Genomic DNA, 14,974 nt, shown 5'->3' with positions numbered 1-14,974 from the left:
GTTGCTGAAATCAAGAAATGGAGTGGGCAGGTTGGTTTCCTTCATGGCCACAGTCTCAGATATCAGTGGGAGAATATTTGAGTGTTGCTGAAAAAGTCCCACAACAGCCTTGGTTGTTTCTCCTGTTTTTGGATGTTACATTTCCCCACAACTGATCCCAGGTCTATATGGTGTTTCCAGGAGGTATCAAGATTATTGCCATTTCAGTGGTACAATATTAGAAATTATCTCTGTGCAGACCATTTGTGATCCCTACTTGAAATAGAATTTCTAAAATGTGCTCACCAGTGGGCATTCTCAGAGATTTTTGTATGGAAGCCTTTCCAAGTCTGTTGGCTTTATTCTTGCCTTTATTGCATTTGGTAATAAGGGTAATTTGTTCCTGAAAGAGATGATTTACTGGCAAATATACCAGTGATATACGCTGATACTCAGCTTCAATGTTTATTTTAGCTGTTTCTGGTAACACCTATATCCTTGTACAAGTGTTTGTTCATAACAAATAGTGTAGTAATTCATTCTGTACTTAAAATTCCCAGAAGTTTTGAAGAGTCTGGCCTTTATCTGAAAGAAAGTACAGTCAAGATCTGATTTGGGAGTATTAATCCATTTTTATCATAAAAATCAAATAGGTGACTTTTATAGATAACTTCACTTTTAATAAGGTGAATGTGTTCTGTGCCAAGCACTAGTGTGAAAGTAAATGAGACTGAATTTTGTGAGGTGTTTTAGTTCTTAGAGTTTTAAAGTAACTGTGTGTGGAAAGAGTACTCAGCAGGTGTGTTCTTTAAACGATTAATAACTAATTTTAATTAATGTAGCAACATCACAGAAATGTGTCTTTAGTTGGGTGTTGATTTCTATGCTGGCTGGTGTTTCTGTTTTGGGAACAGAGTCCAGTAAGTGTTTTCCTTTGGAAACATCAATAAATAGCTCCTGTGACAGTCACCCGGCTCCTTCCAGGTAATGTGTGTTCAGGAGTGGGCTGTGGTGAGGAACAAGCCTGATCAAAGTAACTCCTGCAGGGAATTTGTGCTGGCTATTTCAGAAAATCCCCACAAACATACATGATTTTTCTTACTAAAGAGGGGTGGAAAATGTCCTGTATGGCAGTGGCTGGATGAGCAGAGTGTGTGTCCAACTGCTTCAGAAGCCCCTCCGTGGGAATTGCACGGAGAAGGTTGGCAGAGGTGCCACTGGTTAAATATTAAAAGGTCCTGCACAACTTCCAGTTCAACTTGGTGAGCACAGTAGCTTTTACTGCCTGCTTTGGTTTGGGGTTTTTGCTTTTTACTCTGTTACATTCTCAAGTTGTAGGAGTTGTGTCCCAGTTGCAGTGACCCTTACAGAGGGTTTGAAGGTGGGTGTGTGTTTGCTCTCCAGTGCTGAGGGCTGCAGGCTGGCTGTGGGTGCAGCTCCAGGGGTGGCTGTAGGGCTCCCCAGGGCTGCTCTGCCCCGTTCCAGCTGGCAGGAAGGCTGTAGGACTGAGCTGCAGGAGCTACCTCTGCCCAGGGAGCAGTGCACGAGGCTGAGGTGCTCTGGCTTTACTCGAGTCCTGGTGGAAATAGCAGAGAATTTGATGGTTCTTGGTGGGTCCCTTTGTATCTCGATGAAATGCAGAAATAAGCACAATCAAGTCAGATCTCTTGATTTGGAAATCTCTAATATTAACATAGACCTGCTGGCTTTTTTCTTCCTTTGTCCACAGAGTGTTTTATGGCAGTGTTAGTTCTCCCAGTGGGAATAACCCGGGTGGTTTACAGGTCTAACTAAATTGAAGGACACACAGAGAAACATTGGGAAGATTTAAAACTCTAAATTTAATGTTAAAAGTCATATGTATTTCAAAGGTATAACACTACTATTTTTACTATTGAAATTATTTGGGGATGGTGAAATACATTTGAAAGCTGAATATACCATTTAAGGCCCAATATTGTATATGACAAGCACACTGATGTGGTTTGACTTTTAATCTAGCCAGAAATAGTAGAAATGATTGAAATTCAACATTTGCTTGTTTTGTATTTAGTGCTTTGTAAATAAGATGTAATAAAACTGTGAAATAAAAACTCCATCATCAGTCTTTAGTTTATATATTTCATTTTCTGTTGGTTATGTTTGTTACATTTTACTGTGTAATTTGTGTACAAGTCAACATTGGTTTTTTTGTTGCTGTATGTAGTTGGTGCTGTGACTTGTTTGTGCTCATCTCTGTTCTGTAGGCAACTTGCCACTCTCTACTGAATAAAGCTACCGTAAAAGAAAAAAAGGAAAACAAAAAATCAGTAAGTTTGGAGACCTTTTTATTAGCCATTTCTTTCAAAGCACAACAGAAATCTTTTGCTGTTTGTTCAAAATATCTTCACTTCAGTCTATTTGACCTCACTGTAAAATCATTCTACTAATTCTGGCACAAAATAGCTTTCATTTCAATTAACACTGGAATTAAGTTATATTTAAAATATTCTCTGTGTGCCTATTTGAGTAAACAAAAGACATTTTTAACATTACTGCTTAGTGTTTAATACTCTGACTCTTCTAGCCTTGCCACCATCTTCAAATTAAAAAAAATGCGGAAGGAAAATGTTTTCTTTGGTTTTGAGAAAAATCTGAGTGTGTTGAGCTGCTTTAACACTCTGGCAGATAACCTGAGCTTGCATCCTGGGCAAAGAACAATTAATAGTTGTGGGGCACTGAAAAAAGCATCATGGGACATGCTTCTGATACATTTTCTTTTGTTTGCTTTGTGACTAAGCAAAAAAAAATAAACTTAGCACTAGTATTTATTTTCTGAGAAAAGGAGTTTCCCATTTTAAGTAACTTGCTGTTAGAATTTAGATCTGTGGGTTGCTTTAGAGTGGTGTCATTAAAAGTTCAGATTTATCCTTTTCATTGGCAGTAACCTCAAAATATAAAGTATGAATAAACCAGGCAGAATGGAAATTTAGACTTTTAATAAATACTCTCTTATTTTTGCTGTAACTGAGCAGAATAGTAATTGTGTTTAAAATGCAAAATCTGTGGGCAAACCAGTATTTTACAAGAAAATATCAGTAATTGCATCCCAAGGTAACGGACTGGAGTTGCTATTGAACCAAAGTGATTCTTGGTGTATTTTGTACTAATGGCTTTGTCTGGTTTAAGCAGCATGATTTGAGATTGCACTAGTTATGTTTTGAAGTATTTTACTAAAATTGGATTTGTTTGGTTTTTTTTTATTTCTTTCAAACTGTACTTTATAATACCAAGCTTGCTATTTTTATTCTGTGAAAAGGTAGAATCTGACTCGTTTTGATTAACCATTGTTACTCATTAAAATACACACAGATATTGATGCTTTATAGGACCACATGTTGCATATCTGAGAACTTTATTTTTGTCAGGAAGCTTTGTCTTTAGCTGTTCAAAGTCAAGTGAAAGATACCTAGACAATAACTCTCCTCTTAGTAATGCGTAACTGATTTCCTAAAAGCAAAGAGATTTCTTTTTTCTTACCACAAATTCAGAGTTATTTTTTTCCCTTGATAGAAAAGAACCATATTTTAAATATGTAGTTCTAGCAAATTCCTGCTCAGTGGTTTTGGACAGTGTGTGGGTAGGCAGAGAAGTGCACTGGCTACTCAGCTCTGGCTCATTGTCTTTCAGTGATAGTTCTGAAGAGTATTTCTGCAAATTTCTCCTCCTCACAAATTTAAAATTACTACTGACACTTCACAGCACAAGTGGAGACAGCACACAGCTGGAGAGGCTCTTGTGCTCTATTGTGCCATTATAAGTACACAGATAAAAGACCCACTAATCCCAAGAGCATTGGGTGTGTTTGGTGAAAGGCTGTGCACACCTGAGGGTGAGCATACAGCCCTTGGCAGGGCCTGGGATGGAGCAGCTCCCAGATACTGTCAGGGCCTGGGATAGCAGCTCCCAGACACTGTGCAGGAGCTGTTGTAGCCATTTCCCCTGGCAGGGCAGCTGTGCAGCAGCTGAGGTTAAGGCAGCTGGTGTGAGGCCCCCCTGCCCCTCAGTCCTTCCCCTCTGTTCTGATCCTCTGCGGTGCAGCAGGGCCCACTCGAATGTTCAGAGCATGGCTGGTGTGGAAGGAATGCTTAGGCTTGGCTTACCGTGAAGGCTTTGCCAGCAGCCCGCCCTGCCCTCACGGCAGCGTGTTCTCTGTGCCTCACCCGCAGGTGGTGAGCCAGCGCTTCCCTCAGAACAGCATCGGCGCCGTGGGCAGCGCCATGTTCCTGCGCTTCATCAACCCCGCCATCGTGTCCCCGTACGAGGCCGGCATCCTGGACAAGAAGCCCCCGCCCAGGATCGAGAGGGGCCTGAAGCTCATGTCAAAGGTGAGCCCATGTGTGTTTTTACGTGCCCGTGTTTTATTTTCTACCTGCTTCAGTTCTGTTCTCTGATGGGTATGAGAAAATGTAGGAAAACTTGTCGTTTTTTGTAGCGACCATCATGTTTATTGAAGGTGCATTTAAACACCGTGGCATTTGATGTTAGAGCTCCCAGCAGGGTAAGGAGGTTCAGCAGCAGGTTGTGTGGGGATAAACACCTGTGTGGGGAAAAACACCTCGCCAAAATGGTGGAGAAGAGAGCGGGGATTCCAGCCCTCCACTTGAACTTCTCATTTGAAAACAAACAAGTGACTGGTGTTGCCCTGAGCACAGTGAGGGGAACAGCTGGCACTGATTGAGTTCATACCACTGCTAAAGAAGGGATTTTTCCTGTCTTTAATCTCATTTGGTCATATTTCTTGTAAAAATGAAAAAAAGGTTTAGTGATGGCACACAAATTCTTTGACCTGTGCATATTATCCATTTTAAATGTTGAGGAGTTATATTTTTCTTAAAATAGGTATGTGCTATTGATTTGACTTGCCTGTCTAACTTCTAGGAAAAATAGTTAACATTTAATAAATGGTGGTTTGAAAGATGATTTATTTTCCCGATTTAACTTGAGTAAAATTCATAAATAAGTGAAGTGGTTTTCTAGTATTTAAAAGTAGGAGAAAGAAAAGACTTCGAAAGTGAACATGTTTTAAATTAATTGGCTTATTGGCCTTTTTGTTGTCTGGCAGAAACAGTTTAACTGTTAATTACCGTAACAGTTACTACATTAAACCTTTGTGTCTTTGCTGTCTTTTTATTCTTTAGATACTTCAGAGTATTGCCAACCACGTCCTGTTTACAAAAGAAGAGCATATGAGGCCTTTTAATGATTTTGTGAAAAGCAATTTTGACGCAGCACGAAGGTGAGGCCTGGGGACAGTCCCAGAGCGTGTGGGGTGTGCAGAGGGAGCTGAGAGTGCCCTCACAGCCCTTTCATTTACCTGGAGTCTCCTTGGGAGGTTTCTCTCACACACTGATGGCTGTTCCTGGGTGTGAATTCCAGATTTTTCCTTGACATCGCGTCCGACTGCCCAGCGAGTGACACCGTCAACCACAGCCTGTCCTTCATCAGCGACGGCAACGTCCTGGCCCTGCACCGGCTGCTGTGGAACAACCAGGAGAAGATTGGCCAGTACCTGTCCAGCAACAGGTGAGGCTTTGGAGGGGGGAGGAGGGGAGTTGCTGGTGGGAAATGTGTCATAGAATCATGGACTGGTTTGGGTTGGAAAAGACCTTAGAGCCCATCTCACTCCACCCCGTGCCATGGGCAGGGAACACCTTCCACTGTCCCAGGTTGCTCCAAGCCCCGTCCAACCTGACCTTGGACACTTCCAGGGATGGGGCAGCCAGGGCTTCTCTGGGAAACCTGTGCCAGTACCCCACCACTCTCACAGGGAAGAAGTTATTCCTAATATCCAGTCTAAATTTAGCCTCCTCAGTTTAAAGCTGTTAATATTTGGAAATACTCTCCTATGCTTCTGTTGTTATTATTACTGAGAAGGATATCAGTCTTCATTGAATACTCTTTTTATTTTTTTTGAAAAAAGAAAATCCAGCCAGCTCCAGCCTGTTGGTGGGCAAAAAAAGTAGGAATTGCTGAGTAAAGCACTTTTCTTACAAGGAATCTGCTGTTTACAGGGACCACAAGGCTGTTGGACGACGACCTTTTGACAAGATGGCCACTCTTCTTGCCTACCTGGGGCCTCCTGAGCACAAACCTGTGGCAGATACACATTGGTCCAGTTTAAATCTCACCAGTTCCAAATTTGAAGAGTTTATGACGAGGTAATGAGAGTGTGGTGGTGGGGACACGCAGTGGGGGCTTCTGGACTTTACCATAATGTGGGGTTGTGAGCAGTTATTGAGGCTCCCGCTGTTGTTTTGAGGGGGAGTTTAAAAAGCTGAGTCTGTGTAAAGCTTTTATATTTCTGAGTAGATTTTAATTAAAAAAACTAAACTGGGCACTGGAGATGGTATTAACACTTGTGATTTAACAAAGGCTTAAGATTATGTGAACTTAATATTTTTGTTTAAAGGTTAAAGTAAAGAGGATTTGGTTGGGTTTTATTTTTTATTATTTTACTTTTTTGAAAGGTAGTTGTGAAAGTTGATGTCCATCTATTGCTTTTTAGGCATCAGGTCCATGAAAAAGAGGAGTTCAAAGCACTGAAAACGTTAAATATTTTCTACCAAGCTGGGACATCCAAAGTTGGCAATCCTGTTTTCTACTACATCGCTCGGCGGTAAGAAACCTTTCACCTTCCCAGTCTGAAAGAAACCTGTAAATCAAAAGTATCAAGTGTGTATAAGAGACACCAACTTTGTAACAGACAAGAATCTGAAAATAGCTTAGTTGTTAAAATTTGCTGACAGTATTTTTGAGTTGTTTCCTAAATCAAAACCATCATAGTTTTTCAGCCCAGGAGTGTGTGAATACCTGTGGAAAAACACCTAATATTTTAAATGCGCTTTATTAATTTTCCCTGTCTCAAGTAAACTACAACTACACCACATTGCTGTTAACCCTTTATCAGTGATTTTATCATTTTCATTTTCTGAAGTATTAAATGAGTAACAAGCTAAAGCATGGGATAAATTTCTTGAAGTGATCCCTGTATCTCATTTTAAGGAGTAGTACAAGTACTTAGAAGTTTCACACACAAGCATGGCTGTGATGTTGCTTCAGTTCGACCATCATGGTCTAAGTTTTTTGAAATGATTGGGATCTGTGGAAACAGCACAAAAGTAATGAGAGAAGCAGATGTTGATGTGTGAACTCTTCCTGGTGCTCCTGTTGCTGGTGTGTGTGCCAGGGGGTGCTGGCTGTGGTGCCTCACTGCTGCTGTGCTGTGCTGACTCCTGTGTCCTGACAGGAGTGGTTGTGGTCCCTGGGGACTCCTGTCTGAGCTGCCTGTTGGGATGAGGTGGGAAGAGCTTTGGATGGTGGTGCCAGTGTTGGTCCATAGGGTGGTGCCAGTGTTGATCCATAGGGTGGTGCCAGTGTTGGTCCATAGGATGCTCCATGGCACTGCTGCTCTGCTCCTGGTGCTGGTGGTGATAGTGGCACTGCTGGTGCCAGTTGCAGTATTGTCATGAGGGGGGATGTCATCAGTGGTGAACCTTCTGCAGAGCCTTGGGAGTTCCTGTGAAAACACGGAAAGAAGCAGAGGAAGCCACTTCCTTAACAACATCTTCTGTTTGTATCCAGCAGTTTAAATAAATAATCAACCCCTGCTTGGAAGCAAGTAATTCTTCAAATTGCATATTTCTAATGAAAGTAATGCTCAACAGGCATGTAGTAGCTTTTCAATTAATGAAAATTGTAGATCCTTAATTTTATTAAATTTTTCATTGTTTTCAGTAGTGCTTTTTACTCTGTAGGTTGAGTTACAAACCTCCTTTGACTGGGGAAATTGCCTTCCTTTAACTTTTCTGCATTTTCAATGCCCTTGACTCATTGGACAGAGTAGAAGAACACAAGATGAGTAGCATCACTTATCTTCTGTCCTGATTTTCTGTCTTCAAAAGCCACACAACAGTCCATGAACCTGCTTGTGTGCTGACACAGGGGGCTGTCCCCAAGAGAAGTTTGGATGCCTTTTCCCCCCCCTTTAATTTTTTTTTTTTTAGCAATATCCCTAATGTTTAAGTGCCTTCCATACACAGAGTTAGAAGTGAAGGCAGTCTTTGGAATTCTCTTAAAAAATTCTCTGCTTGCCATGTTTTTATTCCCTATTTTGTTCCATTTCCCTGGAGCAGCTGCCCGTGCAGTTCTCCTGGCGAGGCCTCTTGTCAAACCCAGCAGGACAGGCTTTGCTCTGGGATGATGCTCTGGCACCTTCTCTTGTCATAGGGATGTGGCTAAGTGAGGCTTATTTGGGGTGTTTGTTGTCTGGTTCTGAGCCAGATGTTGTGTTTTTAAGGTGTGAAATGTGGCAAAACTGTTTAGATTTTAGATTAGAGCTGCCTGTTTGAGGGGTTGCAGCAGGCTGGGGTTTTTTGGGGGTTGTTTTTTCCTTTTTTTTTTTTTTTGGTAGTTTGTGATCTTGTTGCTAGGGCATTGTTGAGTCATTTTACTGATATATCTGGATCAGTTTATGTCGTTCTTGTGCTGTGAAATTTAATTCCTTCTGTCATCTATCTTCACATTTTGTTTCCTGGGCAACAGCCCGGCTCCTGGAGCCAGTGCTCTTCTGTTTTTAAGCCCTATCCTTTTACTAAAATGATCCATAAATCAATAAATATTGATCCTGAACTACTGCCATTAGGTTTTAAAGCTGCTCCCAAACTAATTAATAGGAATACAAACCTCTGAGTTATTGCTGCAGAGCACATCAGTCCCACAGCAATTTTACCCTTTGGAGAGCAAGCACAGGGCTGTTAAAGGTGTGCCGGAGCGTTTCTGGGTGTTTTGAGTATTGCCCTGAAATGCTACCTGGTTGTTTTGGAAGATAATTTCACTGAGAACAGGTTATTTGATATTTCTGGTGCTCTGAGCGAGCAGCATGTTTACAAACCAGGCCCTGGGTTTAGCTCAGTGTGACTGCACAGTTGCCCAGCAACAAGTGCTCGGCTGCCACACTCCTGCCTCCTCCAGCTCCCTTATCGGCTCATTCGTATTCCAGAAAAATACAGGCAAGCCTAAATTCCAGTCTGCTTTATTGAAAGCAGGCTGAGTGAGAAGCCCTGGTGCTTGCCCCCGGCAGGGTCTGGGCAGGAGCACAGCCTGGCACGTGGCAGGGCTCACTCCATCCCCAGCTGCAGGTTTGTGTCCCAGCTTCCCAATCCTGTACAGGATATGGAAAAGCCCCCAGTCCCGCTCCCACTTCCAGGTTTTATTAGCATGCTGAAGACTCTGAAGTCTGGGTAGCAAGTCCTTCAGGGTGGGGGCTTGCAGTTTGCCCCAAATAACTTCTGGAAAACAATGTTTTCCTGTTGCTCTTCACTGAATGGTCTCGTTGTGGGTGAAGCATTCTGAGTGTTTAAAGTCGGTTCCGTGGAGGTTTTTTTAATGCAATGGAATTTGGCATCCTGTGTTGGTTCTGCAGCAAAGACACGAGGAGTATTTCATGTCATTTCCTCAAATCAGGCAGTTTAGTCACAGCCCTTGTTCTGGGATCAGTCCTGCCTGCAAGCCAAGCTGCTCCCACTGTGTGGGATGAAGCCATATGAATGGGAGAGCTCTGGGAATACTGAGTTCTGAGCACCATAAGTAGGTTGGGGCTGTGTTACAGTCAGTCAGCACTTAGCAAACACATGGACTGCCCAGAGAGAGTGGCAGGCAGGGAGATTCTAGGGATTTGCAAGTTCTAAAGGGTAGGACAGGGAAGGATAGTCCCAATGTTATGATCATGTCATCAACTTATTACTGTACAACATTAGGGATACATCAGTATCAAAATAATATAATTTAACTGTAATTTTCCCCCATGAGACATGAAGAGGGAGCCAAATGTCTGCTTGAAACAGGTTTGTATAGTAAAATATTAACTATTCAGTGGTATTACTCTGCTTATTTGAAAAGAAGCACTGACACTAATTCAGTTCAATACAAACATAACTTTATTTTTACTTAAATGCCAATGAAATAACTGTACAAATCCATTGTGTAACATTTACTGTTAGAAATTAAAACACATTTCCGGTTATAGAAATACTGTTCACAGTTGGAAAGTTGTGATTTCTCTGATACCAGTAGTTGTAAATGGTTTACAGCCCCCACTGACACCTTAGGAGAAACAGGTAGAGGACTCCAGTCTCAGTTGTGAGGTTTTCTGGGTTTTGTAGCACCTTCATGCTACAATAACTGGAAATTAAATGGCCTGGAATGAATGGAAAACATTGTATAAGATCTGTAGTATTAAGTGAGTAATACTTTTTCAATTAACTTGTTCTTCTGTTTTCATTTCATGCTGTTTGCAAAACTTCATCTGTAGTATATCAGGTACCTTTGCCATAATTTAAATAATTTTCCTAGAGTGGCCAGGACCATGCGTGCAGCTATTTCTACTGGCTGAGGTGCAGATGGCAGGGAGAAGAGCACCCATGCTCGCCCTTGGAAAGCAGGGGTTGGGCAGTTCAGTGCCAGGGACTGAAGTAATTCTCTGTGAAGCCACAAGAGTCAGGATTGTTTCAATGACAGCTCGCCAACTAATTGCTTAATTGATTTGTTACATGACTTGTGTTAGAAGTTGGCTGATATTTCATTTTACTGGTAGTAGTTTGCTACATTCTGGCTGATTTGAGATACTCTTTTAAGCAGAATATATTAACACTTCAGGATGTCACTGGATGTAAAGTTAAGGAGTTCCATGTCGTTAATTTGGGTAGATAACTCCCTGGTGTTGGAGCGTGTCATGGCACTGAACATCTGGCATTTTCCTCTACTGTCATCTTTTTTTTTTCCTTTTTTTTTTCTTTTTTTTTTTTGTTTTTTTTGCTATGGAGAGAGCAATAACTTGCCTGCAGTCTCTAAGTGGAGACAGAGCAGAAGGATACCGGCCCCTACCACTTTCCCATGCTGAAGTTGGACCATGTTGCCTTCTCAGTTTACACCCTCTTAGCAGATATCGTGGCGTTGTCATATTTAATTCCTAAATTCAAGACTGTTGTTCTTCATATTTAAAATATCCTAGTACATATGAAGCAAACATAGATACACATGCTAGCAATTTTGCTCAGGAATAACTTCTTATTAGTGAAACAGCTCAGTTTAGTTCCTTTATTTTTTCCCTTCCTTTTGCATGTTGTCATAACTTACAGAGCATCTGTGCTGCTATATTACAGGAATTGCTCACTGGCAAGTCAAGCAAGACAATGCAGATATGATACAGGCCTTCTGTTTTTTTCCAGTTGTTCAATGACAAAATCATACATAAAATCAGTACTTAAAATTCTGATGTGTTTATTCTGTGCAAGTAAAATGAAAAATTTAAATACAAAATAAGCACATTTTTTAAAAACAAAAGAATAGGTTAGTTGTACTCAATTAAGACATATGAAAATAAGTAGCAGCTTAGTATCAGGACATTAGTGTGCACCTCTTTAAGAACTGTTATTTTCTTTAGACCAGAGTCAGAACTCTGAATTTCTCGTGTTTCGATTCGTTATTTTAACTGGATGTCTCAGCTCCAGCTGTGTGTCACAGGAGTGCACTCGGTGAGTTCCCCAGGGTGCCAGCCCTCAGTCAGCAAACACGGTCACTGCGTGCAGCAGGAGCACAGGAACCAGGGAGAGCTCCCAGGTGCTGGCTCGGGAGGGCACGCGCGTGTTGGGAGCGCCCGTCGCGGCCTCCTCTTTCCTTAAGGTAGTGCTTGTGCTGTGAGGCATCTTGGAGTAGTTTGTTGGCATTCCACTGGTGATGCTTAAAGTCATGGGAGTGGTGGATGATCCCGTGGAGTTGCCCTCGGTTGGATCCACGGCGTGGATCGTGTGTGTGGCTCCTGTGTCCCTCCAGGTCAGGCCGTCGGGGTGGCGGAGCAGGGGCTGCTCCGTGCTGGGGAACAGAACCGGGTGGCTCTGGGTGGCCAGGGGAGTGACTTCCTTGGCTTTCAGTTGTTTGTGCGTTTTGGTCACTTGGGTGGGTTCGGCTGCCTCGGGAGAGGTGGCTCTGTCTGCTGCCTGCACTCCCTTGGTCGGGGGGCTGGAGTCCCCGGCCGTGGGCGCGGCCGAGGCGGGCGCGGCGCTGGCCCAGAGCCCGGCCTGGTGGGCACAGGGAGCCCCCAGGACACGGGCAGCTGTGCCCTGCACCCACTGCAGCACGTAGGGGATGTTCTGTTTGTCGCTGCAGGCCCAGGGGTTGTTGTACAGAGTTACCACCTGCAGCTGAAGGAGCTGGTCAAAAGCTTTGTCAGGAATGTACGAGAACTTGTTGTTGTGCAGGTAGAGGCTTGTGAGGTGCTGAAGTCTCACCAGTGTTCCTGGGAGTATCTGGGACAAGAAGTTATTGGATAGATCCACAGTCTCTATGTTGTAGGGGATATTGGTTGGAACTGTCCAAAGTTTGTTGCTGCTGAGATTGAGAAACTTGAGACTGCTCAGTGTGTTGTTGATCAGGACAGCTCTTTCCACCATATTCCTGGAAACATCGAGCACTCGAAGATTCCACTGGTAAGCTGTATCAAGTTTCTGAAGAACTTTAATGTTGTTGTTTGTGGCATATAATTCCCATAAGGATTTAGGCAGATGAGCAGGAACATTCTTGAGCCAATTATTTGAAATATCAAGGGTCCTCAGATTGGTGAACCTCGTTAGCTGATGATCGAGATCTACAAACTGGTTAAAGGACAGATTTAAATATGTGAGGTTGTCCTGAAGTCCCTGGGGCAGTACAGTTAAGTTTCTGCCTGAACAGTCCACATTCCTGTCGTTTCCTGAGCATGTACAGCTAGAAGGACAGATACCCAAACCAGTGGGTAGGAAAACCAGAAGGACCAGCAGACAGGTAGATGTATTCGATATCTGGTATTCCATTGTTGCCTGGAAATAAATATACCAAAATGACACCCTTTAAACCCATATAATACATTTTATCTCTGTATAAGGGTTGTCTGGGCAATGGCCACTTGCAGGAGAAATTAAGTAAAAATATCAATAACCCCCTTTGAGGCACGGTCCTTTTTAGAATTGTTCAAGAGAGACTTCACAAAGCATCCCTTCAGCCTGTCATGTTGTCTGGCAGAATGAGACTTGTTTTTTCATCTCCCTTTCCCCCTCCAGCTCAAATGAGGGCTTTCTTCCGAAAATGCAAGTCTCTTCCAAACGTTATACAATGTCTGCTTCTTGTTTTTAGTGATTTCAAGCCTATATTATGTTTGGAATAATGTGTTCTTTTATAGAGGATGAAAAAATGGCTGTCAACTGGATCTGCTTCACAAATCTCTGCAGTAGTGTAGCAGTCCCCCCCATCCAGGGATGCTGTTTGCTTAAGTAAATTGGTTAAAATACATCTTAGGAATGTAGTTTGAAACGCAAATTCCATGTTCATGCTCACATGCACATTAGTATTTTTCCCCTCCTCACAGTGTTAATCACATTCTCAAAGCTGGTAACACATGTCCAGAGCCCGAATTGCTGTTAGTAAGAAATCTCTGACACTGCAGCAAATTTCTGGTGCAAGCATCTGTCAGCAACTCCTAATTCCGCTCCCGTTTCCGTCTCTGATTCCGTAGTAGGTTTTTGTGATTAAAAACAAAAAGCCACAAACTTACCGTGGTCTCCTGCAGTATCAGCACATCGTTTCCGTGATGGATGGGAGCTTAGAGGTCGCCTTGTTCTGGAGAGCAGCTCCAGAGGCTGCCGGGGGCTGTGCTTGTCTCCTCAGCTGCATCGTGTTCCTGCGCGGCTCCGCAACCACCTGATCCGCGGCACTGCAGAGCCGTGGGGCTGGTGCACAGCAGAGCACATCCAGGAACTGCCCGGGCTTTGGGAGCAGCCAGGGAACTGCTCCACAGCTCTAGAGCAGGCTGGGAGTGCTCCAAACAGAGCTGCTCCCCAGCTCCAGTGCAGGCTGTCCGTGCTCCAGGCACGCGGCAGTGCCTGCAGGAGCGGCACCGGGGGATGTCTGGAGGCTGCTGGAGCCTGAGCTGTGATTGTTCCATTTAGTGTTTCTGTGTGAAAAGTCAGGTTAGTTGTGTTCTTTTTTATCTTTGATTAAACTCTCCTCCTGTAATAGAGGTTAATGTTAATTTAGGCTTCCTATCTTAAGCTTTTTTAAGCTACAGTGCCAGAATATATTTTCATAATTTTAAAATCCTTTTCCACTCCTCAGATCAGGTGTCACCGTATTGTCAGGTATAATGTAGCTCAGCTTGTAGGATTGTACAGATTCCTACAGGAAACCTCTGTCTGAATTTCTTCAAGCAATATGGTAAGAGTGTTTGTAGTTTATAACACTGTAAATTCTAACAGGTTATAATGAGCCTTAATCTTAGTATAGTTGTTATGCTATTCTTTAGGCATACCCAGTCATACAGCTTATGTAAACTGTAAGAAAAAATTTAAAATATATTTTCCTATGGCCATTATATGCACAGCAGCCAGGAGTTGCACTTGCATAATGTACTGCTCTCTTTATTGGTGGTAGTTTAAAGATTTTGAAGTTTATTGTGTGTAAACCTGTGCCCTGTGCTACATCCACAAATCCATTCCCTCCTCAAGCAAACTCAAAACTCCAAACTCTGTGCCATTTTGCAGAGCTGTCATGGAAAGTTAACTTCAGCATCTAGCAACTTGTTTCTATAAATATGGATATTCAACACAGGTTAAAAAAAAAAAGCATTAATTTACTTCTGAGACCACTCTGCTTCTTCCCACCCACCCAAAAATTAGCTTAGCAAAGGCTGGTGTTAGGGGGGTGAGCTTTGCTGGTACTCAAGGCCCGGAGTAGCACTTGGACACCTTGAGTTCAAAGGGATCTGGTATCCATGAAACATTAAATGAATTTTTTAAATCTGTATTAATAATTGAAAGCTTTCAGAAAGTACTGCTTCAGAGGAAGAAATCAGTGAATGTGCACAACTGGTTCTGCTTATCACCTGCCTGAGTGTGCTGCAAACTTTCCCATTTATGCACAACAATCC

General features: G+C 42.7%; 2 protein-coding genes across 4 annotated transcripts in view; one reads left to right on the top strand and one right to left on the bottom strand.

Moving 5' to 3' along the window:
- Window positions 1–14,974, top strand: part of NF1 (neurofibromin 1) — a 79,861-nt gene that overhangs the window by 30,080 nt on the left and 34,807 nt on the right. For 2 of the 3 annotated variants that reach the window (XM_027660128.1, XM_027660130.1), the window contains 6 exons: window positions 2,226–2,288; window positions 4,188–4,346; window positions 5,160–5,257; window positions 5,398–5,544; window positions 6,033–6,179; window positions 6,527–6,637. In XM_027660128.1, coding sequence (XP_027515929.1) covers window positions 2,226–2,288; window positions 4,188–4,346; window positions 5,160–5,257; window positions 5,398–5,544; window positions 6,033–6,179; window positions 6,527–6,637 — 725 coding nt within the window. The remainder of the gene's footprint in view (window positions 1–2,225; window positions 2,289–4,187; window positions 4,347–5,159; window positions 5,258–5,397; window positions 5,545–6,032; window positions 6,180–6,526; window positions 6,638–14,974) is intronic. The other variant, XM_027660129.1, reaches the window with a different exon arrangement.
- On the bottom strand, window positions 9,934–13,911 carry OMG (oligodendrocyte myelin glycoprotein). The gene is made up of 2 exons (XM_027660132.1): window positions 13,604–13,911; window positions 9,934–12,872 (listed from the first exon to the last, which is right to left on the bottom strand). The coding sequence occupies exon 2, from the start codon at window positions 12,864–12,866 to the stop codon at window positions 11,577–11,579; it is 1,290 nt and encodes a 429-aa protein (XP_027515933.1). The 5' UTR covers window positions 12,867–12,872; window positions 13,604–13,911; the 3' UTR covers window positions 9,934–11,576.

This window comes from Corapipo altera, unplaced genomic scaffold (genome assembly GCF_003945725.1).
Source record: "Corapipo altera isolate COAL_440 unplaced genomic scaffold, ASM394572v1 271, whole genome shotgun sequence".
NCBI classification, from domain to species: Eukaryota; Metazoa; Chordata; class Aves; order Passeriformes; family Pipridae; genus Corapipo; species Corapipo altera.
Note: the sequence above shows the minus strand (reverse complement) of the source record. Positions and strands in the feature narration are given on the sequence as shown.